The following is a 27,630-nucleotide window of genomic DNA, read 5'->3' on the forward strand; positions in this document are numbered from 1 at the left end:
CACAGGTAGATAAGGTGGTTAGGAAGGAATATGGGATACTTGCCTTTATTAGCCGAGGCATAGAATATAAGAGCAGGGAGGTTCTGATGGAGCTGTATAAAACGCTAGTTAGGGCACAGCTGGAGTACTGTGTACAGTTCTGGTCGCCACACTATAGGAAGGATGTGATTGCACTGGAAAGAGTGCAGAGGAGATTCACCAGGATGTTGCCTGGGCTGGAGCATTTCAGCTATGAATAAATACAGGATAGGCTAGGGTTGTTTTCCTTAGAGCAAAGCTGGCTGAGGGGGTCCTGATTGAGGTATACAAAATTATGAGGGGCATAGATAGGGTAGATAGGAAGAAACTTTTTCCCTTAGCAGAGGTGTCAATAACCAGGGGGCATAGATTTAAGGTAAGGGGCAGGAGGTTTCGAGGGGATTTGAGGAAACATTTTTTCACCCAGAGGGTGGTTCGAATCTGGAACACACTGCCTGAAGGGGTGGTAGAGGCAGGAACCCTCACAACATTTAAGAAGTATTTAGAAGGGCACTTGAAATGCCAGAGCATACAAGGCTACGGACCAAGTGCTGGAAAATGGGATTAGAATAGATAGGCTTGATGGCTTGTGCGGACACGGTGGGCCGAAGGGCCTGTTTCTGTGCTGTATAACTCTATGACTATTGGTTGTGGGATCGCTTAGCTGTATCGCACGCAACTGTGCCTTAATGCTGGTATTGAGATGGTACTGGGATGGGCAGTTGTAGAAAATGGGTCAAGAACTTGTTCCACCAGATTCCTGTCCATTTCTGTGCCTGATGTATTTTCTGGTGCCAGAAGCATCCATTCAAATAAGGATGAGCACCTTTAAGCGAGTTGATAATGACAAGCAACACCATAAACCACAATTTACATTTTGCAACGCGCCAAGGCTCCTTAGACAGCACCTTCCAAACCTACGACCTCTACCAACTAGGTGGACAAGGGCAGCAGATGCATGGGGACACCACCACCTGCAATTTCCCCTCCAAGCCACACACCATCCTGACTTGGAACTGTATCGCCGTTCCTTCACTGTCGCTGGGTCAAAATCCTGGAACTCCCTTCCTAACAGCACTGTGGGTGTACCTACCTCACATGGACTGCAGCGGTTCAAGAAGGCAGCGGTTCAAGAAGGCAGCTCACCATCACCTTCTCAAGGGCAATTAGGAATGGGCAATAAATGCTGGCCTAGCTAGCGATGCCCACATCCCATGAATGAATAATAAAAAAAAAACCATTATTGCTTCAGGAATGCTGGATGCTATGCATGTCAACAATCAATAGGCATCAATTAGGAACTGATTACAGCCTTGGAACACATTCTCTGATACCACTCTCAAGGAGGGATGGTGAATATTGTGTTGAGTAAAGGGAGAAAACAATAAAAGCTCCATTTTTTTAACATGACAAAACAGAAGAGGAAGATGGATACATGTTAAAAAAAAAATTGCTAAGTGCCCTCCACGAAAAAAACATGCATTTCCTTCACCTACATTAGTCTCTTAGAGACCCAGAATCCTAGCATTTAAAAATAAGTCCCGAAGGCCATTTGAAGACATTAACAATTTAGCTAGGAATGTCAACCAGAGGAAGACTTCATTAAATTTTTTACAGTGTGATTACATTTGGTGAAACAAAGCAGTTTCTCCCCAAATCATCTTAATGTGGTCTAACTAAAGCATTATAATGTGCTGTTGTAGCATACACTTGTATAAATGGACACCTACAAAAAATGAGCATCTGCAAAAAATGGACGCTTATTGAGCATCCTAAATAGCTTACATTGTAATAGCCCCTTGAAATCATATCATACAGAAAATATGAACTACAGACAACCTTCAATGCACCATGTCCATTTACAACTTAAAACACTGGTCACGCAGTTAAGTGTGAGGTGGCAGCAGGTGAAAGAAATGGCTTTTATGGAATAGAGATCTCTTTATCCAGCATCCATAGCAGCAGAGAAACTGTCTGTCTCTAGGATTGAATGCTTGCAGGGCTCTCTTCCAGTGATTGGTGGGGCGAAGTTGTCACTGCTATGGACATTAAGTATAGAATTCTTCATTTGACCTCGCCTTCAATTGCCCATTGTGCAATTTCCCACCACCATTTCAGTGACGTCAATCACACTGCTGCAGAGAGCTGGGATCAGCTGTTTGGAACTCTGGGGAATAATGAACTACATGAGCCCAGGTGACAGGAACCATCCAGGGTCGGGGGACCTGGGGAATCAAGGGGCCTCGGGAGTAGGCAATCGGGGGAACTCTCAGGAGTCCGGATTTGGGGAGAGAAGGAGACTGGGGGCATAGGGCTTGGTAGAAGAGATGGAGACTAGGGAATGGAGGCTGAGCTGGAGGAGAGGGGGACCAGGAATTGAGGACTGGGGAGAGATGGAGAGATTGTGAAATGGTGGCTCAGGGAGAGATGGGGAATGGGGGCTTGTGATCAGGTGTCACATGATTATATGTCACAGTCAGATGTGATCAGGACATCAGGTAATCAAGCCTGCAGGAATGCCTCCAACCTGAATTAGCAATTCTAGACATCTCACTCCACCAGTGCATTGGGTACTGATGAGCTGCTAACAGCCCCTAACCCATCTCTGCAGCACTCCAAAAATTAGTAGCTGAAGCACACGAAGGGATGGTGTCCTGGACAAAGGTCTGCAGGATATTAATAACCACTCCCTCCCAATCCGGCCCTACAGCAGCCAACTTACCCAGTGCAGGCTGCCAATGTAACAGATCACAGGATCAGGATATATCTCCCGTAATGGTAAAGGACCCCAGGGTGTCAATGAACTAGGAAACCCAATAAACATAAAATGAACTGAACTCACAGGGATTCCAAATTAGGCACGATCCCAGGTGAGGGTGAAACAAGAAGAAATACTGCATGACATACAGCCAATCTTAGGATATTTTGGCTCAACTGGTTTGCTGTATGGACAATGCCTATTTTGAAAATTAGGATAGGTGAACAGGCCCATAGATGGAATGGTAACGGCCTCCTGGCGACAGGCTGGTGGGGAAAAAAATATATTCTAAATTGTCAGGGGGTTAGGAACCTGAGATGGAGCTCAGATTGGAGGGGAGCAAAACTGGTAACTTGTAAGGGGTGTGGGAACCAGGAGCAAGCATCAGAGAGGAATACCAAGGAGCACAGAATACTGGGGAGATAGATAGCAGGAGAGTAGGGAATAGTAAGTTATTGGGTGGGGTCAGAGTAAGGGAGAAAGTAATAAAGTCTGAATCAAGGTTAATGTGCATGTATGTGAATGCACGGAGTGTGGTTAATAAGGATGGTGAGGTACAGGTGCAGATTGCCATGTGGAAATATGATGATGTGACCTGGCTCAAAGAAGGACTAGACTGGGTGTTAAATATTCCTGGATACAAGATGTTCATGAAAGATAGGAAAGGGAAAAAAGGGGGAGGAGTGGTGATATTGATTAAGGAGGGCATTGCAGTGCTGGAGAAAAAGGATGTCCGAGAGGGGTCGTCGACAGAGACAATTTGGCTAGAGCTATGGAACAAAAAAGGTGCGGTTACATTACTCGGTGTTGTCTAGAGGCCATCAGCTAGTGGGAAGGATGTGGAGGAACAAATGTGCAAGGAAATTAGAGAGTTGCAAAAATTATAGGGTAGTTATAATGGGGGACTTTAATTATCCAAACATAAACTGAGATAGTAGTAGTGTAAAGGGCAGTGAGGGGCAAGAGTTCCTAGATGTGTTCAGGAACATTTTCTACAATAATATGTTGCTAGTCCAACGAGAAAGGAAACACTGTTAGACCTGGTTCTTGGGAATGAGGTGGGCCAAGTGCATCAAGTATCAGTAGGAGAGCATTTAGGGGATAGTGATCATTGTATCATAAGGTTTAGGCTGACTATAGAAAAAGACAAAGAGCAATCCCGAGTAAGAATAATTAAGTGGGAGAAGGCTAACTTCAATGGGGTAAGAATGGAGCTGGGGCGAATAAATTGGAGTCAAAAGCTGGCAGGAAAACCGGGAGATGAACAATGGGCTACTTTCTAAGAAGAGATCGTTCAGGCACAATCAAGGTATGTTCCCTTGAAGGGGAAAAGTAGGGCAAACAAATCCAGAGCTCCCTAGATGACAAAAGAGGTAGAGATTAAAATAAAGAAGAAAAAGTGTGCTTATGACAGATGGCAAAATACTATCGAGAACCAGGCTGAATATAGAAGGTCTAGAAGTGGCAGATGAAGTTCAATGCAGAGAAATGTGAAGTGATTCATTTTGGTAGGAAGAACATGGAGAGACAATATAGAATAAAGGGTACAATTCTAAAGGGGGTGCAGCAGCAGAGGGACCTAGGTGTATATGTGCATAAGTCATTGAAGGTGGCAGGACAGGTTGAAAGTGTGGTTAATAAAGCATACAGTGTCCTGGGCTTTATTAATCGGGGTATAGAGTACAAGAGCAAGGAAGTTATGTTGAACTTCTGTATGACGCTAGTTCGGCCTCAGCTGGAGTATTGCATCCAGTTCTGGGTGCTGCACATTGGGAAAGACGTGAGGACATTGGAGAGAATACAGAAAAGATTCACGAGAATGGTTCTAGGATTGAAGAACTTCAGTTATGAAAATAGATTGGAGAAGTTAGGACTGTTTTCCTTGGAGAAGAGAAGGCTGAGGGGTGATTTGATAGAGGTATTCAAAATCATGAGGGGTCAGGACAGAGTAGATAGAGAGAAACTGTAACCAATTGTGCAAAGATCGAGAATGAGAGGGCACAGATTTAAAGTATTTGGTAAAAGAAGCAAAAATGACATGAGGAAAAACTTTTTCATGCAGCAAGTGGTTAAGGTCCGGAACGTGCTACCTGAGAATGTGGTGGAGGCAGGTTCAATTGAAGCATTCAAAAGGGAGTTAGACAGTTATATGAAAAGAAAAAATATGCAGGGTTATGGGGAGAATGCAGGGGAATAGAACTGAGTGAATTGGTCTTTCAGAGAGCCAGTGCAGACACGATGGGGTGAATGGCCTCCTTCTGCGGTGTAGCGAATCTGTGGTTCTGGAACTTGATGTTGTATTTTCAGATGATATTATCAAGGGGCAGCATGTAGTTGAGAAATAGAAGGGGAACCAAGGATAGATCCTTAGGGGAATCCAGAGGTAATGGTGTGGGAGTGGGAAGAGAAGCTATGATTCAATAGATAAAAATGAAGCCAAGCAAGGGCAGTACCACCCAGCTGGACAATGGAGGAGAGGTGTTAGAGATGATGGTGTAGTGAACTGTGTCAAAGGCTGCAGATAAATTAAGGATGAGGAGGGATAGCTTATCATGGTCACAGTCGCAATGAATAGCATTTGTGACTCTGATAATGGCCTTTTCACTACAGAGGTGGGGCTTGAAACCTGATTGAAGGGATTCAAACGTAGAATTGCAGGAAAAATGGGCACAGGTTTGGGAGGCAACAATCCATTCAAGAACTTTGCAGAGGAAAGGGAGGTTAGAGATGTGGCAATAATTTGCAAGGACGGAGGGGTGAAGAGCAGGCTTTTTGAGAAGCGGGGTGATGACAGCAGATTTGAAGGTGGAGGGGTCAGTACCTAACGAGAGGGAAACACTAACAATATCAGATAACATGAGGTCCAGGAAGGGAAGCTGAGTTGTCAAAAATTGGTCAGAATATTGTTTCAATGGACCTTGAAATTATGCTTTTCTTGCTGAGACAATTGAATTAACAGTTCAACTCCCCTTCACATCTTGATTTATGAGCATACCATTGTGATAGCTAATGTTATCTGATTCAAATATGCAAAGTTTGTCCACATTGAAGTATATTGCTACATCTTTTGTGGTGTACAAGTGGATCAGTGTAATGCAGGGCCCCACCTGCCAAGAATGAGGCATATTAATTGCACCACATGAACATTGATTTTACTGGAATAAAGAACGAACTTGCTTTAAAAAAAAACAGACCCTTGACTGGAAAGACATTTGCATATTTACAGACAGTGCTTAAAAGGGACAAAAGGCCATTCCCTGACACATTCAGTCCACAGTGAACTTTTGATTATCAGACATTGAAGGTGGAGGAGATAGCATTCCAGGTTGACTGCGAAGATGGCTGAATACACACACAGACATGGTCACACACAGCTAACCTGCTGGGCCACCTGAGTTTTTTGAATTTGAATTTACCACAGAGTTTTGAACTTAGAAAGCTGTTTGCTTCTGGACTGAAAGGACTTCTCATGGTTGGCTCGCCACAGCCTCTCCTGTCTGCTTCCACCTCTTTCTCATGGAACTGAAACCCACTGAAGACACATGAACCCCAAGAGAGAAAAGTCTCCTACAGTGGACAAGGTTTAAGAGGAATACTGGGCCCCAACAAAAAGCAAGATCAACCTACAAAAGGACTCTACAGTGAGCTTGAAGCACAGTAACAAAAAACCCTCCTCAGTGATTGCCTCAAACTGTTCCACTTTATCTTTTCTTCTACTGTTTTCTTTCTCTATTTGCATGTGCGTATTGCATATGCATGTCGGTATGGGGCACGGCGTGTATCCATAGGCATTAACTGAATTAGAGTTTGTAGTTTAAGTTTAATAAATTTCATCTTTCTTCTTTAAACCTAAGAAAGCCTGTTTGTGCTCATTTCTTTGCCTTATAGTTGGAAAGTGGTGAACAAGGATTCACCAAGGGGGAGCTCAAAACACAATGTGTTTAAAATTAAACCCTGTTACAGTAAGACCAGGTGAAGGCTGAAAGGGAACCCAACACACCTTTCTCACCTGATCATAACAGTCAGTGTTATCAATATTTGGAACATCACCAAATATGGACAGTAATAAAGTAAAAGTTCAATTAGCTAGTTTGAAATTAGTCCATAGCTGGAGTACTGGAACTCGGTTTCAACAAGTGGAGCTGACATAACACTGCTGAAACTCGTGGAGGTCATGGTGCTCATTAAAGCAACCCTGTTCCCGTTAGAATCGTACAGAAACAACTTGCAATTGATTTCCAGGAAATTCTGTGGCCACTGTACATTGCAAAGTTCCAATTCAAGTGAAAAGGAGAACTTGCAATTCTATAAACTTCTGGAGGTTCCTTCTCAAAGTTTGGAATGCCATCTGAATATATTCTGCATGTTGTGATATCATTAAAGGATATTACTGCTGTCGAGAAGTCAAACAGTGATGTTTCTCAGTTGTAGTGGGTGCAACTGAAATTTCAGCCTATTGAAGCACTGTTACTGGATAGAAAGGTGTTCCATTTTTCAGCTGTCATCTTTGAACATATTGAAAAATCAACAGGTGAAAGCAGGTTTTGGACCGACAAATCAAGATAACCAGCCAAAAAGTGGTTAGTTGTTGCTGCTGCAAAATCTAAACTGACTCTTCAGTGTAGTGTTGAGGAAGTGCTGCACTTTCGGAGATGCCATCGTTCCCTGGAGACATTAAACCGAGGCCTCATCTGCCCTCTCAGGAAAACGTAAAATGTCCCTTGGTACTATTTCAAAGAACAGCAGAGGAGCTCTCCCTGATTTCCTCACCAATATTTATCTCTCAACCATGATCACTGATTATATGGTCACTGTCTCATTTGCTGTACACAAATTGGCTGCTGTGAATCTGACAACATTGACTACACTTCAAAAGAACTTCATTGACTGTAAAGCTCTTTGGGACATCCTGAGGTCATAAAAGACGCTGTATAAATCCAAGTCTTTGTTTCTTTCTCACAAAAATCTTATTGCATGTACTAGTTTAAAATGAATCTTGCCCCGTGCTGTGCAATGGCATTGGTACAGGAACATACTGCAGCACTGTGACAATACATAAGTTTCAGTCTTATGATTTATGATCCCACAGATCTCAATTGAATTATCGCCCTGTAGCTCATTCCCACTCATGTTATCCTATGCAGTCTGTCTCGAAATTGTGTTTATGTTTCTGCAAATCAAAAAGAGACACTTTGTAAGATTTGGAAACAAAAATGTTTGCATTGGCCTAGAGCTGAAGCGGCTTGAGTTAACTAGGGGGCGACAGAGTAAAGCATGGCCAGTATGGAGGAGCGTAATTCAGGGCTAGGTACAGAATTGTTAAAACTAGCTCAACTAACCCCAAAATTCAATGTAGAAGCGTTTTGTGTCTTTAAAGAAACTGGCAAGGCAGCTAAAATGGCCAGCTGAGACCTGGCCTCTTTTATTACAAAGCAAGCTAACCAGAAATGCCCATGAGCTTTATTCCCTGTTGCCAAATGAGAGTTCATCAAATTATGAACTGACAAAAAATGCTATTCTCGGGGCATATGAATTAGTACCCGAAGCCTATCGCCAAAAGTTTAGAACCTTCAAGAAGCAAGCTAATCAAACTTATCTGGAGTTTGAAAGAAGTAAGCAGCTGGCTTTTGACCTGTGACTGAGGGCTCTTAAAGTACAGCTCAGCTATGAGAATCTCAGATAAGTAATTCTGTTAGAAGAATTAAAAACTCACTCCCACGCTCCATAAAGACCCATGTAGAGGAGTAGCAGGTTCAGAGAGCCCGGCAAGCAGCCGTTCTGGCTGATGAGTTTGCTTTAATTTATAAGTCGGTTTCCCAGGGGAAAACCTTTCCTAGTCACCCCCACAAATCCGAAAAGGATAAAGGGTGGGAAGGTGATAGGAGCCCAAGCAGTCCTGGGAGAGAAAGAAAAGCAGGAGACACTCCTCTAACCAAAAAGAAAGGTGCTGTGAGCAGGAGTAAGACCGGGAGACCTGTGTGCTTCCATTGCAATAAGGCAGGTCATCTAAAAGCTGACTGCTAGAAACTAAAGGGAAATCCTGTAGGGTTAATCAGGGCACATCTGCTCAGTGAAGAAGGAATCCTGAAGGAGAGCACAACAGAACAAGCTGTGGCTTTAACTGCAGTAAGAGTGCAACGCAGGAAGTTTACTACTGCTAGTGCAGGAAAAGTTAATAGGATTCCTGAAGGCTGTCAGGGTTTTGTGTTTGAAGGGAAAGTAACCCCATACCCCTCGAATGGTGCAAGCAAGCCATAGTAATTTTCAGCGACACATGGGCCACTAGACCCCTTTTACTGGGGAAAGGTCTGACCTTTTCCACCAGAACGTGCAGTGAACACCAGAATGGTGGTGAATGGTATTGGAGGGCAGTGTATGCCTGTACCTGTACTGGTGCAACTGGAGTGCGACCTAGTTTCGGGACCAGTGACCGTGGGGATTGTCCCTAGTTTGCCTGTGGACGGGGTTGACCTGCTTCTAGGTAATGATCTGGCGGGGGTGAAGGAGGTAGCTCCCCCAAGTAGTGAAAGAATGACCGCAGGAGGTCAGAGAGACCGGGCAGTGGCAGGAGACGGTCCCCTGCAGTTCCCCTGAATGTGTAATGAATCAGGCCATGATCAAACCAGCTCCCCCAGAGGAGACTGCATTGGAACTGCAGGCAGATGACCATGAGGTCTGTCTGTCCGAGACTTTCTTTGGAAAGTTAGAAAACAAAGGGAATGAGTCAAATGGATTTTCCCCAGGCAAGGCTCAGCGAGCCGACCCAGTATTGCGAGAGTTAGCACAGGCTGCCCAGTCTGAAAGTGAAACAGAAGGAGTCCCTGCTTGCTTCTATTTAAAGAATGAGGTACTGATGAGGAAATGGAGTTCTCCTCACAGACCTGAGGGCACGGAGTGGACAGTAGTTCACCAGTTAGTGGTGCCACAGAGGTACCGGGGAGAAATATTAAGAAGGGCCCATGAGACTACAGTAGCTGTACATGCCAGTATACGAAAGACCAAAGGCTGCATAAGACAGCAGTTTGACTGGCCAAAACTCCACAAAGATGTGGTGGAGTACTGCAGGAGTTGCCATATGTGCCAGATTGAGGGGAAACCCCAACCTACAGTGAAACCTGCACCCCTAAGTCCTGTAGTGGTGTTAGGAGTACCCTCCAGCAGAGGGCTGGTGAACTGTGAGGGACCCTAGCCGAGTACAAAAGAGGACAGGAAAGCACAAGGCTGGAAAAAAGTTAGAAAGGGAAGGGGAAAAAGTGACCAGGAGGGCAGGTTAAAAGAAGTCCGGGAGGAATCCCAGATGAAAACCCCTACTGTCCGGTCAGCCAACCCCGAGAAATGTGAAAAGTTAGATCCGACATCCTCCTATGTAAATGCAGACACTAGAAGCACCCCACCAGAGTTGCCAACGGCATTTACAGGAACCTGCAGAGACAAATAAAGATCTCTAGGGGTCAGAGAAACTGTGAGGGTGATGCGTCACCTAGTCGAAGTGCCACAGGCGAGTGCAGTAGAGTCTGCACATATACCTGGAAAAGTTTGAGGCAATATCTGAAGATGGTTTTGGTTACTGTTCTTCGAGCTCGCTTTAAAGCCCTTGATTGTAGGTAGGTCTTGCTTTTCGTGGACTTTTTTATTTTGAAGTTTGAGTGTCCTCAGTGGGTCCAGAGGCTTGTGAGAAAGCGATAGGAGCAGACAGGAGAGGTCTTCTTACTCCAAGAACAAACAGTCTTTCTGAGTCCAAACTCTTTGTACAATTCGGAAAAACCCAGGTTGCTAAGCAGGTTAGTCATGTGACTAGCTGGTCTGACCATGTCTGTTTGTGGATTCTCTTGTCTTAGCTGACCCTGGAATGTCTCTTCTTACACAAAGTCCATTGTGGGTTAAATTGGAGCAGGGAATAGCCCCTTTGTCCCTCCAAGCACTGTCTATTAGTATGCAAAAATGTTTTTTTCCATCCACGGTTGATCTGTTTAACAAATCATTTCCTCGCTCCAGCAACAGTTTAAAATCAATATTCATATGACAAAATTAAAATGCCTCATTCTTGGCAGGTGGGGGGGGGGGGGGGGCGTCTGCATGACAATTAATTAAAAAAAAGTGACTCACCAAGAATAGATTTAGGAGTGCCCTCTTATATTACGACAAACCTCATTGCAAAGTATGGGCAGTTTTTCTTGGAATATCTTAAAGTACAAAGCTACACAAAAAATTTTGGAATGCCGAAAGCATTGTCCCTAAGGAATGTCATTTCCATTTATAGCTTGTGAATCTTATATCCCAATGGCACTTGCTTAGGCATAACACTACTTCATAATAAAATGTCGTCTTCCGAAAGATTGACCAGCAAGTTCATTTTGATTGGACTGCTTCAGGAAGAGTGATACATACCATGACTCCAGCTGGGCACTGCAACCTGGTGTTATATTTTCTATTTGCGTAAGGCTTCAAGAGAGCTGTGACATTTAGCATCATGAGAGGTCATGGATGTCACCTCACTGACTGGTCTTAAAAATGCACATGACTGAATTGTGACAGATAAGCTGTCATTAGCAAATGTGACAAGTGACATTACATGTTGCAAAGCAAAACTGATACTTTTGACTTGACAGTGCAGAATTTCCCAATCCTGCTGCTGCCTTCTCTACCAAAGGCTTTCTGTTATTGTTTGTGGTAAAGAAGGTGGAGTTGTATATCATAGCCTTTTAACTTAAGTTGCAACTGTTTCCTTTCAGATCCATTGAGTGGATTTTGTTTGGATATTTTGTTCATTTCCCGATACTGTAATTGCATTATTTTTAGGGTGACTAAAGGAGCACAGTGAATTTATTTTTCTTATGGATATAAAGTGTAGTTTTTTTGCATGCAGTCCTTTGAGATTTGGGTTTGAATGCAACTGAGCTGATGTGATCTAAATCACATTGGATAGCTTTGTCTAGATCTAATTGATGCAGGCTCAGGGCACAGCACAGCCCTTAATATGTTAATAAAATTGCAATTTAATTGAGCAAGGTTACAAGGATCTCTGGAGTGGGAAGTGGAAGTATTTCACTCTTATAATAAGGAAATTTATAGACTGAACTTCCGTTGATTCTTGTTCCATCATCAAGTAGAATATAGCAGCAGAATTCTCTATTATACTGTCAGGAGGAGTGTTCTATGATATTGGAGTATTAGAACCTCGGGAAGATCTAAAACTTTTTACATTATAGTACACTTCTCCAATATCTAATTCTTAGAATGTATTCATTTTTTATCACTTCACTGTTCAAAAAACAAGCTTCAAAGTACATATATTCCACTTTGTGAAGGAAGATGCTGATTGTTGTGGAGAGGTCATAATGGCACACTGCTGAAATTAGAAGAAGATTTAAGGGTCCTCTTTATTTTCTATTTGTTTTAATCTAATTGCAATATCGCCATCTAATACACAGAAAACTGATCTTAACCCTTCTGTATGAAAACTTGTTTTTGAAATTAAATATTACTGAGATGCTGAATGTGACTGGTTGTTTGGCCATATAGATCATCATAGTCAATATCTGACCAACTGGACATACACACCTTCTAATGGGAGTCACTGGATAACAATCAAGTAGGAACCCGAGCTGGTTTCCTTCTTTCTATGTAATAAGTCCAATTGCTGTACCTCTATTGCAGCTCCGGCTGTGATCAATAAACTTAGCAAAGACTAAAGATTGAATATGGGAGTTTTCTAGTCTGTGTGGCTGAGCTACTCACTGGTTCAACCAGCTGAGTCACCAGGGAAACCAAGAGATATGGTTCAAACTGTCACGCTATCAGACTACATCAATCATGCCTACTAACTAAACTATCTGGTGGCCTATACTCATTGCATGATGGTGATGAGATTGCTTTAAAGTGGCTGGAATTATACGCTGAGTCGACATACTCAAATAGATAAATGTACCCTGCTCCCCTGAGCTACTATACCATGCTCTTAAGGGAGAACTGACAAAACCCACCTAGCGGCGAAATGTGAGTTTGACAGCCTAAAGTTCATGTCCCGGTAGATTCTACACTGAGAAAGCCTTAATTTAGATTCTTAGTGCTGGATTTTGTTCCCAGCTCAGCCTAGGGTTCCGTTTTGGGGGAGGCGGGGGAGGAGGCTGGAGAATTGGAGTGGCAGTTCCGCCACGGAACCCGACGTTGGGATTGCTGGGCCCAATCTTCCCTGGGGTGGTGGGGGGATAGGCCGATGTTGGCCTTCCCGCCCAGAGGCCAATTCAAGCCGTTGAGTGGCCTATTGCCAGGCAATTAAGGGCTTCATCCCACCATGCTGGGATCTTACCAGCGGCAGAGGGGGGGCCTCTGCCATGCGGGAAGGATGTCTTGGAAAATGAAGCGCCCTCCCTGTGGGCTTGGCGGGGGTCCCTCCTTCCTGGGCAATTCGTGGTTCACAGAGGACACCCCGCCCCCCTCCCCAGAAACCACTGAATCTCACAGGACCCCTCCTCCCGCTGGACTGAATGCAATATTTCAATAAAGAATGCAGGAGGGCATGCCAGGGGCAGCACCAGGCATACCTCAAAATGAGGTGTCAACCTGGTGAAGCTGCAACCAATGACTGCTTGCGTGACAAACAGCATAAGCAGCATGCGATAGACAGAGCTAAGCAATCCCACAACCAACAGATCAGATCTAAGCTCTGCAGTCCTGCCGCATCCAGTCGTGAATGGTGGTGGACAATTAAATAACTAACTGGAGGAGGAGGCTCAACAAATATCCCCATCCTCAATAATGGGGGAGCCCAGGACAACAGTGCAAAAGATAAGGCTGAAGCATTTGCAACAATCTTCAGCCAGAAGTGCTGAGTGGATGATCCATCTCTATCTCCTCCTGAAGTCCCCAGCATCACAGATGCCAGTCTTCAGCCAATCGATTCACTCCACTTGATAACAAGAAATGACTGAAGGCACTGGATACTGAAAAGCTATGGGCTCTGACAACATTCCGGCACTAGTACTGAAGACCTGTTCTCCAGAACTTGCCATGCCCATAGCCAAGCTGTTCCAGTACAGATACAACACTGTTATCTACCCGGCAATGTGGAAAATTGCCCAGATATGTCCTGTACACAAAAATCAGGACAAAAACAACCCGGCCAATTACCGCCGCATTAGTCTACTCTCAATCATCAGTAAAGTGATGGAAGGTGTTGTCGATAGTGCTATCAAGTGGCACTTGCTTAGCAATAAGCTGTTCAGTGACGCTCAGTTTGGGTTCCGCCAGGGCCAATCAGCTCCTGACCTCATTACAGCCTTGGTTCAAACATGGACAAAAGAGCTGAACTCAAGAGGTGAAGTGAAAACTACTGCCCTTGACATCAAGGCAGCATTTGACCAAATGTGGCATCAAGGAGCCCTAGCAAAACTGAAGTCGGGGAAAACCCTCCATTGGTTGGAGTCATACCTAGCACAAAGGAAGATGGTTGTGGTTGTTGGACGTCAATCATCTGAGCTCCAGGACATCACGGCTGGGGTTCCTCAGGATAGTGTCATAGGCTCAACCATCTTCAGGTTATTCTTCAATGACCTTCCTTCAATCATAAGATCAGAACTGGGGATGTTTGCTAATGATTGCACAAAGTTCAGCACCATTTGCGACTCCTCAGATAATGAAGCAGTCCATTCACTCCCTCCACACCGATGCACAGTGGCAGCAGTATGTACCATCTACAAGATGCACTACAGCAATGCACCAAGGCTCCTGAGACAGCACCTTCCAAACCCGTGACCTCTACAACCTATAAGGACAAGGGCAGCAGATGCATGGGAACACCACCATTTGCAAGTTCCCCTCCAAGCCACACACCATCCTAATTGGAACTATATTGCTGTTCCTTCACCATCGCTGGGTCAAAATCTTGGAACTCCCTTCCTAACAGAACTGTGGGTGTACCTACCCCACATAGACAGCAGCGGTTCAAGAAGACGGCTCACCACCACCTACACAAGGGCGATTAGGGATGGGTAATAAATGCTGACCTAGCCAGCGATGCCCACATCCCAGGAACGAATAAAAAAACAAACCCCCACCCCTTGATATTCTTCATTACTGCTGTGCTCCAATCACTATTGCTTCAAAGGTTGAGTTATGTGTGGAGCCCAGGAGAACATTCAATCTGGATATTCCTTAAGTACAAGCATTGGGGTTGGGGGCAGTGAAAGCATGGAAGGAAGCCTTCCTTCAGCTCATTGTAATAGTTTCCAGGTACCCTGAAGTAGCAGAGGTATGCCGAACCTGGAACACCAGGACCAGTGAGAGCTCTGCATAACTGTACAGTTTTCCAGCACAGGGGATAAAGCTAGCAGCACATTTAAATATTGGTCCACTTTCAGAAGGCAAAGAAAATGTTTACTTTGATTTAACTGACCTTTTACTGTGCCACAAATTGTAAATCTGGCAAATGGAAAACGTTCATTTTATGGTTCAGGCTCTTTCCAGTACATTTTTCTCATACAAATTACTTGACAATTTCTATAAGCAAACTGTCACTTTATGAACATAAACTTGCAATTTTTATTCTCTGCTGCAGTGAATTAGCATAACCTCAGTCTGGCAATTAATCTTTATTGTGGTAAATTTGCTTACCAGAGGATGCCAGTACAGATCTTGTAAATTCAGATGTATGGGCAAGATGGGCAGGACAATCATCAATTACATTTGCGCCACATAAGGCAAGAGAGAATCTAACATCTCCCTTTGGCGTTCAATGGCATTACCATCACTGAATCTCCCACTATCAATATTCTGCGGGGTCACCATTGACCAGAAACTGAACTGGACCAGCCACATAAATGCTGTGGCTACAAGAGCAGGTCAGAGGTTGGGAATTCTGTGACTGAGTAACTCCCCTCCTGTCTCCCTAATGCCTGTCCACCATCTACAAGGCACGTCAGGAGTGTGATGGAATACTTTCATTTTGCCTGGATGGGTGCAGCTCCAACAACACTCCAGAAGCTCGAACCATCCAGGACAAAGCAGCCTGCTTGATTGGCACCCCATCCACCTCCTTCAACATTCACTGCCTTCACCACCGATGCAAAGTGGCAGCAGTGTGTACCATCTACAAGATGCATTGCAGCAACTCACCATGGCTCCTTCCAAATCAGCATTCCAGAGAGTGGGCCTAATAACAAAAACTGCCCTGACTTGTACAAAAAGGGTAAATATCCAGTTGTCAAACAAATAGATGCATCCACTAGAAAGTTATAGCTTCGTAAAGCTATCTTTTATGGTGACATTCAGAACCAGCTTTGCAGATTTGGATGTCTTATTGACAGATTCTTCAAAATTGGTCATTTAACTTCAAAATGCAGTCCCGAACATAAAATGGATTCTTTAATAAAATCATTCCTGCTAGCATTCTTCACACATTTCATTGTAAGGTTGAAAGTGTGGTGCGATGGTGGGAGGGGGATGTGGTGCAGGTATTTCAGGCACCTACAGGCAGGCAAGAAGTGCCAACTGCCCGTTGAACACTGATACATTTTCTTGTGTGGGCACTTGGGTGAGGGGGTGGCATGGGAGCATAGATTGCACAGGCTGAGCATAGGAAGGTCAGTCAAGGGAAATGTTAAAAATATATTAATGTCTCCACTACTATACCCATTCCAAATGCTCATGAGCTCCAGTCGAATAATGAGGGAATCCCCAAAACAAATTTTTCTTTGAGTTTAATGAGCCTTGTGCATAGGCTGCCAGCATCATTCATGTTTACTGGCTGTACCAGGGCACACTTTATGCCTCAGGGGTGTTGCAGGCTTCAGACCTCTGCACCTGATCATATGGGGAGTGGGTATCCAATGTGCTGAAGGGCTTTGTGTGCCTGGCATTGCACTCACATCAACCATATCTTTTGGGGACTGACATAACAAAACATATCCTGTTTGTTTAATATAGATTGTCAAGTAATGTTATCACATTTTGAAGACCTCTAAACATGGACATTACTGGGAATACTTATGCCATACAATTGCTGAAGGAACCACACACAGTGTTAGAGCTCTTGTATACCGCAGTGTGGATTTTAAAATCTACCATTCAAACTGAACAGTTCCATATCTTAAATGAGGGTGAATAGAACTTGTGATAATGATTGACAGTTGGGGGTCAAAATCCATGTCGCAGGAAATAAACATCTGCCTGACTGAGCATAAATTGGTTGAGTGCCAAAGTAATTGCTAAAGTTATTTAAATGCCACGGTTGCTAATGATTCCAAAGACTTGCTGTGAGACTGTTAGACTTCTAATGCAGCAAAATGTACTACTCACTGATCAAACATTGAAAGGTTTATGTCCACTATTACTGTTGTCTGGAAATCAACATCGTAACAATGTTTTGTTTGTGGTGACAGATCTTAGGCTAAATTTTATGAAGTCACTCTTCCACTATGAAACTTTTCCCACTGGAAATGTACAGCGGAAATTTGGCTACAGAGGTTAATAGTCTTTGCAGGATTTTCTGTCCATTAAAACTGATGTGTGAGTTCGTAAAATGTACCTTTGTATAGCTGTTTGCAGGCTCCATTACAGATGGACAGTCACAGACACTGGGGCGGGGGGGGGGGGGGTGGAATTTAAACCTCCTTCATCCCAATGGAATACAGGCAAGGGCAGTAAAAATAAGGCAGTGACTTGTCCCCACAATCTTGTTGCCTTCCCCTGGGATTGGACTTTAAATTGAACAAGATTTCAAATTTGTTTTGAATTGCTATTTCTGTGCAAATGAGGATCATGACAACTGAAAACAAGTGCTAAAAACTGAACCCTGCTGAAATAACTATCCTTTTAAATGTTCACTTAGCGTCTCCTCTCAATTCTGGGCAAGTGAGATTATTAATCATTGTTTGTTCTGCCATTAATGGTGTAGATGCAGTTCCATCTAATTAGCTTAATGGGAATTCCCAGATGTATAATTAAAGGGTCTTGTATTTTTTATTCATTGTTTATTTCTACATAAGTGCTAAATAAATAGAACAATTAATGAGCAAAAATGTGTTTCTGGCTCAATTAGCATCATAAACAGCAAGAACAAAGTTTAAGCAATATACAAAGCCATGTGAATTCAGAGTTGTGCTTTTTGACAACTGTTAATGATACTGATATTTTTATTAATAATACTGCATAAATGTTCTATTCACTTCTATTTTTACATCTTCTCTTGCCAACAAATATTTCCTATTAGCCTGTATTTGCCACTTTTATGTTTTTTCATTTGAGTTCTGTTAATGACAAAACTACTACGTAAACCCACATGACTGAATAGCATCAAGTAATGGAAAGAAAGAGCATACAAAGACGTTGGGATAATTTTAACCTAACTCACCAGCTAGGAAACAGGATCGGGTAGTATACTGGTTTTACACCCTGTCCAATATAACTCATTATTGACTTCAAAAATCATGTGTTGCATCCGACCCCGTCAGTTTTCCAACAGATTAAAATTGTTCCAAGAAACTCTGAAGTTCTACAGGAGTTCTCCAGATCTTCTGCTAGAATCAGTCGGAGAAATGGTGCCAGTGTAGAACTTTGTGCCATGCATACTTGGGATGTCTACCTGGTCTGTTGAGCAGTCTAAGGTAGACAGCTTCTGCATCTGTTTCTTTATCTTGCAGGTAGTATACACAGCGATGAGACTTTCTATCACCTTCTCCCGTGAAGCATATTCCACTGCTGTCCTCTGGGAAGGGCACCCTCGTGTGCTAAGCAGGGCTCTTCTCCATGTACCCACTCATGCAGCAACGCCTCCACTGCACCACCATTAAACAGGGAGGTTTGAGTGCAGGACTGCTCCATCACTTGCTATCAGGTTCCGTTTCCTTACTCTATATTAGTTTTGTTATCCATCAGATTTTGCCAGTCTTCATTGCTCTATAGAACCTTTGCAAGGCTGAAAATTATTTCAAGGTTCTTGCAACTAGAGCAGTTTTTTTTAAAAACGTGGGGCTGAAATTTCGGGCTCCACCGAGAGCAGAAGAGAGGTGGACAGGGGCCGAAAATACTGGCACTGGCCAGCACGCCAGTCTCCCGACCCAGTTCCCAGCACTGGCCATTTTTGCTGAGATGGGTTTGGGGCCCAGCAGGGCTACCTGCCCCCATGTGGTGGGCAGTCAATTAGGCTCGTTAAGAGCCTTAAGCACACTTGAAGGAGGCCAACTGGGATTTTCCAGTTGGCCTCCTGTTTCCTGACACAATGGGGCAGTTTAAAAGCCCAGAGTCAGAGGGATGAGCGCTCCAGGCAGGCATAGAGGCCCTCCCTGCCTACCTGGGTGCGGATGCAGCCAAAGGCTGCCCTGTAGAGGGGCTCCCCCCCCCCACCCCACCCCACCACAGTGGTGGCCTGGCTGCTGCATCTGTTTTTTATTCAAACATTTAAAAAGTTGGAAGGCACCTCCTTTTGAAGTGCCCTCTCAGTTACTTACCACCCATTGCAGGCTGCTGCTCCTCTCAACCTGGAAGGCCTCTGATTGGCCTCCAGCTTTGAGAGCCCGCCCACCGCCCTTACTAGGACAGGGAACCTGTTTCCATGCTAATTAAGGGGGCGCCTCTGTGAAAATCCCAAAGAGTGACTGCTTCTCCCCGAGGGCGGGTTCAGCACCCAGAAACAGTCCAGACTCCTATTTCCCGCCCCTGGAGGGAAAATCCAGCCCGTGGTCACTTATCCTACAATTCAATCATACTTAATTGGCTGTAAAGCACTATGAGATATGCTGAGGTCATGGTTGATGCTACACAAATGCCAGTACTTTCTTTTCTTTAAGTGCTTGTCTGTCTTTAACCTCATGGCCCGTCTCCTCATTAGTCAGGCAAGTGAAAAGTCTGTTTGAGCGGTGAGCCTATTCTTTCCAATAGATTATGCATGCAGAGGATAGGCATAATGACATCTCTAACCGGAAGTTAGCCTCTCCATATTGGCCGGAGTAGACTGAAAGACTATTAATTTAGTAAACATACTCAAGATGTTAACAGAAAAATGGATGAAATTACAGAATCATACAGCACAGAAAAAGGCCATTTATCCCATCATGCCTGTGCCAACTTTTTGTAAAAAGCTATCCAATTAATCCCACTCTCTTGCTCTTTCCCTAAAGCCTACAATTGCTTCTACCACCCTTTCAGGGATTGTATTCCAGATCATAACAAATCATCGTGTAAAAAAATTGCTTTCCTCCCCTCTGGTTCTTTTGTCAATTATCTTAAATTTGTGTCCTCTGGCTATTGACCCTCATGCCGGTGGAAACATATTTTCCTTACTTACACTGCCAAAGCCACTCATAATTTTTAACATCTCTATTAAACTTCTCCTTAACCTTCTCTGCTATAAGGAGAACAATTTCAACAGCTCTTATTTCTGGTATCATTCTTTAAAATCTCCTTTTGCATCCTCTCCAAAGCCTTGACATCCATTCTAAAGTGTGGTGCCTGGATTTGGACCTGCTGAGATTTAACCAGTGATTTGTAAAGGTTTAGCATAACTTTTTTGCTTTTGTACAGAAAGAAGGTTTTTCCAGTGAAGCTAAAATTTGAATTAACTTTAAATTGTTAACTTGATGCTTCACATCAATATGAAAACTATCTAATCGTTGTTTCTTCATATTATTTCTTGTTGCAAATACCTCCCCATCACCATGAATTGGTTCCAATCCCTTACTGAGAAAGGACTCTACTTCCAGGACTCCTCTTATAACACTGTTAAGTTTCTGAGAGGTGAATGTGGATATTTAGTTAATTGTATTGTATTATATTTACTGTTTGGGGAAATGTGTTCCAACTGTTCAGCGGCTCCTGACAGGTTAGCTGAGATCAGAAACTCCATTTGGGAAAGCTATGATCAGGAATCAATTTTTAATCACGCTTTGTACACTGCAATCGTACATCAACTACTATACTGTAATATAAACAGGGTTTTGAGTAGATCCCTTCAGATACTTGATAACAATAACCAAAGGGATATATCTGGAACCCTGCTTACACTATAATTCTTGTTGAGATTATTCGGATAAGATCAATGTCATAAAGTAACAGCCAAGCAATGAAGCTGCTTCATTTGCAAATATACTGCCTGTGATCAGAACAACAAGAAGTTGCAGCGAATTCGGTTTTGTAAAGTTGCCTTCTGCTCCAATCTCTATGGACTAGTGGTTTCTGAAGTCTGATAGAGGGTTATGAAGCTAGGCACTGGCAGTGCAATGAATTGGAATACTGCGCTTTCACCTCTAGGACTTGAGTTTGAATTCAGCCTAGATTGTTGGAATGAAAGTGTGAATTATTTGATGGTGACAAAGGTTCCAAACAAAATGAGTCTTGGCAGACTGGATTCAGGATCTGAAAGGTCTACAGCACAAAACTTACTTATATCTGGGATTAATTGGTACTAAATGTGGGGTTGACTTTGGGCAGGCCACATGAATGGATGGTGTAGAAAATGGAAATGTTATATTAATGGAGTATGGGTGCTTTTCTGAGGTTGCGTTTATAGCCATAATAAAGTGTCTATCACATCAAAACATCTCAAACAGTTTCATGTATGATTTATGTTTTGAAGTGGCGGGTCTATTATGCAGGCAAAGGTTAAACACACATTGTTCGAGCAAGTAGATGGGGCTTTACTTTTTAATCATATGATGATGTACCTGACCTAGGTGACCTTGATGCTGACAGTCACATGACAAAAATATCTCATATTGATGGAAAAAAAGATGTTGGTTAAACGGAATGGAGCAGAAAAACTTCCCGTTTCTCACTTCCCTTACTGAAAGGTATAACTTCACATAGCACTTCATCAAAATTAACAGTCAAATTAGAATGAGCTTATAATGTCACTATCTTTAATAATAACGTGGGTTGAAGGGACAGCTTATTTCAAGAAGAATAAGAAAGAATTATATTTATATACTGGCTTTTACAACCTCAGAACGGCACAAAGCACTTTACACCCAACAAAGTACTTTTGAAGTGTTATCATGAATACAGCTAAACTGGTCCCATACTCCTTTGGGCACTTACGAAGTCTGAACCCAGAGCTAAGCTGCTGGCAAGAAGTAAGCTGAGCATTTGCCTAAATTGCCAACTCCATGCATGCCTGATTCAACTAAAGTAACACAGCTACTTTTTTTGGGAGGGGGAAATGGTATTGTAGTCAAGACTACTAATTAATATATCATTTTCTCATTGTTTTTGTATTTGGTAGATTTAACGAGTATCTTGTTTTTTTGAAATGCAGGGAGTAGCCATTCCAGCCAGGACTGGGCTATCCAGTGGCCTACAACAGAAACTGGGAAAGAGAATACTCCTGTCAGCCAAGCAGAACCTGTCCAGTGGCCTGGATGCCATACTGCCCACAGTCCCAAGTTCCCATCAAAGTTCATACAGCAAGATTTCCATTCAGTGCCTGTGCTAGGACCCACTTGTACATATGCAGATAGACTGACCATTGGAGATCCAATTGGACTTTATCCTACATTAGAGAGTGGACCAAGTTCTCTGCCACCATCACCAAGACAACGGCATGCTATTCATACACCTCCACGAACCCCTCCTATAGTGACGACAATGACACCTCCAGGAACACCACCAGTGAGGAGAAGGAACAAATTGAAACCACCTGGAACTCCTCCACCAACTTCTCGCAAACTGATTCACCTCATCCCTGGCTTCACTGCACTACATCGAAGTAAATCACACGAGTTCCAGTTAGGAAACCGGGTGGAAGAAACACAAACCCCAAAGTAAGTTAAGCACTCTTAATGCGTTATTCTTTCTCTCTGAACTTTATATCTTGACCCATCAACTGTGTTATCTCAACAATTTTAAGGTGAAATTAATGTAATCTAAATCTCCCAATAGCTACGTAGACTTTGAAGACAATAGCATAGTGAAAATCAAGCTGAACGTATGAAAGTTTATTTCTTCTAAATAAACTTCAGGTGAAATAACACCTTCCATTCCACACTGTTAATGTAAATTGCTAACGATTGTGTAACATATTGGGCCAAAGTTTGCAGTGGTGGGTCTCTAATGATGTCTGACATTAGTTAAACTTTCCCATGCTTGTTTAGGTTTTTAAATTTTTTGAGGGAAACCAGGGGCTAAATTTTCATGTCCTGTTGGGGGCAGGAACGGAGGTGGGCCAGGGGTCAAAAATACCAGTGCCAGCCGACGTACTGATTTCTTGACGCCGTAGTCGGCACCAGCCAGTTTCATCAGGGTGGGTGAAGGATGGCCACGAGAGCCCGCCCAGTCCATTAGGAACATCAGTTAATATTGTTGAAGAGCTGATTGAGAGCTTGTTAAAGGGCATGTTGCAATTTTCACGGGGGCGCACAGTCTGAGGCAGACTAGCTGAATGGAGGCAGGAGCACAGTGGGGAGCAATCATGGCTGCCCCAGCGAATTAGCTGGACCCCATGAAAGGGTAAATGGCGCAGTGGGGGCTCGGCCATTAGGAGACAGGTGCCATTAGTTTGTGAATAAAATCAGAAAGTGCTGAGAATATACAGCAAGTCTGGCAGCATCTGTGGAGAGAGAAACAGAGTTAACATTTCAGGTCTGTGACCTTTCATAAGAACTCTGTCAGAGGGGAAAGGGAGGCCGAAGATGATGTCGGCACCCATGAGGTGTGGTTCCCTCATCCTCCTTGGTGGCATCCTCAGCCCTTGGCTGGCACTCCGAATGGCTGGAGGGAAGCAACAACTGGGGTGCAATTGGCATTCCAACCAGACATCCTGCGCCATCAGTGCCACTGACTGGTCCATACTAAATAGTCTGGCATGCATCCTGTGTATGTCAGTGCATAGTTCCAGCATGCATTCCCTGTGCTGTCATATATGGCTTCTCATAAGGTTGGCCACTCTCTCGATAGAGGAGCTAATGTGTTCAAAGTCATGAGCCCGTGAGCTGGATGGACTTCTCCATTCTTTGCCCATGACCCTGCAATGCCTCAAGGAACTCTGACATGCGGGAGCAGATCTGCTGCTGCTGGTTTAGGTAGAGCCTCCTTTCCAGTGATTCCTGAGGCCCTGCATCTGTACCCAGCTGAGCAGGGCTGTGTCTGTCCTCCCTCCTCCTGAGGGGGACTTCCCACAACTGCCTCTACCTCTGGCACCTCCTCCTGCATACTAGTGCCATGCTTCGCACTCATTGCCACCCTATCTAACCACACTGAAGGACCTGCCAAGGTGACTGTATCTGCGTTGGTCGACAATGCGCTTGTAAGGTGTGACGGTGCTTCTTCGGAGCTTGGCTGCTGCTGCTTTTGGCCTGTTGATAGTGAGGGAGATGGTCTCCTTGGCTCGATGTCTGCACCTGTGGGAGACACAAGAGATCATGAGAACTAGCCTTGGAGAGCAGAAGCCTCTAGAGTGCTGACGCTTCCCAATGCAACTCAGTGTTCGGTATACTGTCGGATGGGGTGGAGTGCAAAGTTCCCCCTAATGAGCGTATTGCCCTTTCTAATCACCATCTCTACCCTGAATACCCGCCATGGCCGACTTCCTCATGGTTCCCGATCCTGGCTATTTCCATGGCTCCCTCCTTTATGGCTGTGCCCCCCTTGAAGGTAGGGCACCCCTCTGCAAGGACAAAAGAGAGAGTGATAAGACAATGCTGGCCTCTATTGCCAATGCCAGCTGCTCCAATTCATTAGAAGCTACAGGTATCAGTGCTGGGAAGTCCTCAACAGCACTATGGCTGGGCACACACACCTCATCGGATCATAGAATAGTACAGCACAGAAAGAGGCTATTTCGTTTATTGAGTCTACATCGGTTCTTTCAAAGAACAATCTAGTTGGTCCTACTCCCCTGCTCTTTCCCCATTTCCCTAAGCAAGGGGTGTAAGGTTATCGGGGGTAGGTGGAAATGTGGGGTAATCAGTTCAACCATGAACTTACTGAATGGCAGGGCAGGCTCGAAGGGCCGAGTGGCCAATCCTGCTCCTAATTTGTATGTTCGTATGTACAATTTGTTTTCGTTTAAGTATTTATCAAATTCCCTTTTGAAGGTACTTTTGAATCTATATCCACTGCCCTATCAGGCAGTGCCTTCCAAATCATAATCACTCGTTGTGTAAAAAAGTTCTTCCTCATATCGCCTTTGGTTCTTTTGCCAATTACCTTAAATTGGTGCCCTTTGGTTATCCACCCTTTGACCACTGGAAACAGTTTTTCTTTATTTACACAATCTAAATCCTTCATGATTTTAAACATCTCTATCAAATTTTCGCTCGAAGGAGCATAAGTTAAACATAAATAATAAATTTATTTAGAAGTAGATTTACAAGAAAACAATAGAGAGACATAGGGACAATGAGGATCAGAAAAGAAAAAGACGACAAGCACATTCAAAAAGTAATAAAAAATACAGAATGAGAGGGAAGAAAAATAAAGTTCAGTGGCACGCAGATAGGCTGCCATATATATTTACGTGTGTCTATGCATGTCAGTCAGGTTTTCAAATACTGTAAGGAATACTTGGATTCTGTGCTATTGAGACAATGATGAGTAGAATGTCAGCTGTCATGAATCAATAAGGTAGATTGTGATGTTACATTGATGTCTTCAAACTTTGCTGGATCCAGGATACCTTTGGGGGTTGGTGAGAAACTTTACAACATAAATTTTCTTCAAAATTTTGGATTCTGTTATTTACTTCAGAAAAATAAATAAGTTGGGCACAGCCCAGATCAGAGAAATCCGGCACAGTCTTTTGGAAGGTAAAAGGCCGAATGTGTTAAGTATTTGCGTCTTATGCCATCTGTATGGGTGGAGCTAAGAAACACCAGGAGGCAGAAAACGTTGGTGGGGGTTGTATATAGACCCCCAAACAGCAGTGGTGATGTTGAGGATGGCATTAAATAGGAAATTAGAGATGCATACAATAAGAGTGCAACTGTAATTATGGGTGACTTTAATTTACATCTAGATTGAGCAAACCAAATTAGCAACAATACTGTAGAGGAGGAATTCCTGGAGTGCGTATATGATGGTTTTTTGGACCAATATGTTGAGGAACCAACTGGAGAACAGGCCATCCTAAACTGGTTATTGTGTAATGAGAAAGGATTAGTTAACAATCTTGTTGTGCAGGGTCCCTTGGGGAAGAGCGACCATAACATGATAGAATTCTTCATTTAAGATAGAGAGTGAGAGAATTGATTCCGAGACTAGGGTCCTCAATCTAAATAAAGGAAACTATGAAGGTATGAGGCGTGAGTTGGTTATGATAGATTGGGCTACTGAAAGGGTTGACAGTGGATAGGCAATGGCTAGCATTTAAAGAGCACATGGATGAATTACAACGATTGTTCATTCCTATAATAAAAGCAAAATACTGCGGATGCTGGAAATCTGAAATAAAAACAAGAAATGCTGGAACCACTCAGCAGGTCTGGCAGCATCTGTGAAAAGAGAAGCAGAGTTAACGTTTCGGGTCAGTGACCCTTCTTCGGAACTGATAAATATTAGAAAAGTCACAGGTTATAAGCAAGTAAAGCGGGGGTGGGGCAAGAGATAACAAAGGAGAAGGTGTAGATTGGACAAGGCCACATAGCTGACCAAAATGTCATGGAGCAAAGGCAAACAATATGTTAATGGTGTGTTGAAAGACAAAGCATTAGTACAAATTAGGTGTTAACGGACTGAATATTGAACAGCAGCAAGTGCAAGCCTGAAAAAAAAAACAGTGGGTAAGCAAACTGAACAAACTAAGATGAAATGAAATGAACAGGATTGTTCATTCCTGTCTGGCACAAAAATAAAACAGGAAGGGTGGCTCAACTGTGGCTTACAAAATAAATTAGGTATGGTATTAGATCCAAGGAGGAGAAATATAAAATGGCCAGAACAAGCAGCAACCTGAGGATTGGGAGCAGTTTAGAGTTCAGCAAAGGAGGACAAAGGGATTGATTAAGAAGGGGAAAATAGAATATGAAAGTAAGCTTGCAGAGAACATAAAAACTGACTGTAAAAGCCTCTATAGATATGTGAAGAGGAAAAAGATTAGTGAAGACAAATGTGGGTCCCCTACAGTCAGAAACGGGGGAATTTATAATGGGGAACAAAGAAATGACTGACCAACTAAATGCATACTTTGGTTCTGTCCTCACAAAGGAGGACACAAATTATTTCCCAGAAATGTTGGGGAACATAGGGTCTAGAGAGAAGGAGGAAATGTATGAAATCAGTATTTGCAGGGAAATGGTGTTGGGAAATTGATGGGATTGAAGGCCGATAAATTCCGAGGGCTTGATAATCTACATCCCAGAGTACTTAAGGAAGTGGTCCTAGAAATAGTAGATGCATTGCTGGTCATTTTTCAAAATTCTATAGACTCTGGAACAGTTCAAACGGATTGGAGGGTAGCTAATGTAACCCCACTATTTAAAAAAGGAGGTAGAGAGAAAACAGGGAATTATAGACCGGTTAGCCTGACATCAGTAGTGGGGAAAATGCTAGAGTCCATTATGAAATATGTAATAGCAGAGGACTTGGAAAACAATGACAGGATCGGACAAAGTCAACATGGATTTACGAAAGGGAAATCATGCTTGACAAATCTACTGGAATTTTTTGAGGGTGTAACTGGTAGAATAGATAAGGGAGAACCAATGGATGTGGTGTATTTGGACTTTCAGAAGGCTTTCGATAAGGTCCCACATAAGAGATTAGCGTGCAAAATTAAAGCACATGGGATTGGGGGTAAGGTACTGACATGGAAGAGAACTGGTTGGCAGACAGGAAACATAGAGTGGGAATCAACGGGTCTTTTTCCAAGTGGCAGGCAGTGATGAGTGGGGTACTGCAGGGATCAGTGCGAGGACCCCAGCTATTCACAA

At 43.4% G+C, this 27,630-nt stretch overlaps 1 protein-coding gene across 2 annotated transcripts in view; it reads left to right on the forward strand.

Moving 5' to 3' along the window:
• The window catches only part of ksr2 (kinase suppressor of ras 2), a 490,636-nt gene that overhangs the window by 154,101 nt on the left and 308,905 nt on the right, over positions 1-27,630 (forward strand). For both annotated transcript variants that reach the window (XR_010977280.1, XM_068055178.1), the window contains exon 4: positions 22,023-22,527. Coding sequence is in view for 1 of the 2 variants with exons in the window: in XM_068055178.1 (XP_067911279.1) it covers positions 22,023-22,527 (505 nt within the window). In the remaining variant the exon portion in view is untranslated. The remainder of the gene's footprint in view (positions 1-22,022; positions 22,528-27,630) is intronic.

Source organism: Heterodontus francisci, chromosome 23, assembly GCF_036365525.1.
Source record: "Heterodontus francisci isolate sHetFra1 chromosome 23, sHetFra1.hap1, whole genome shotgun sequence".
Taxonomy (NCBI): domain Eukaryota; kingdom Metazoa; phylum Chordata; class Chondrichthyes; order Heterodontiformes; family Heterodontidae; genus Heterodontus; species Heterodontus francisci.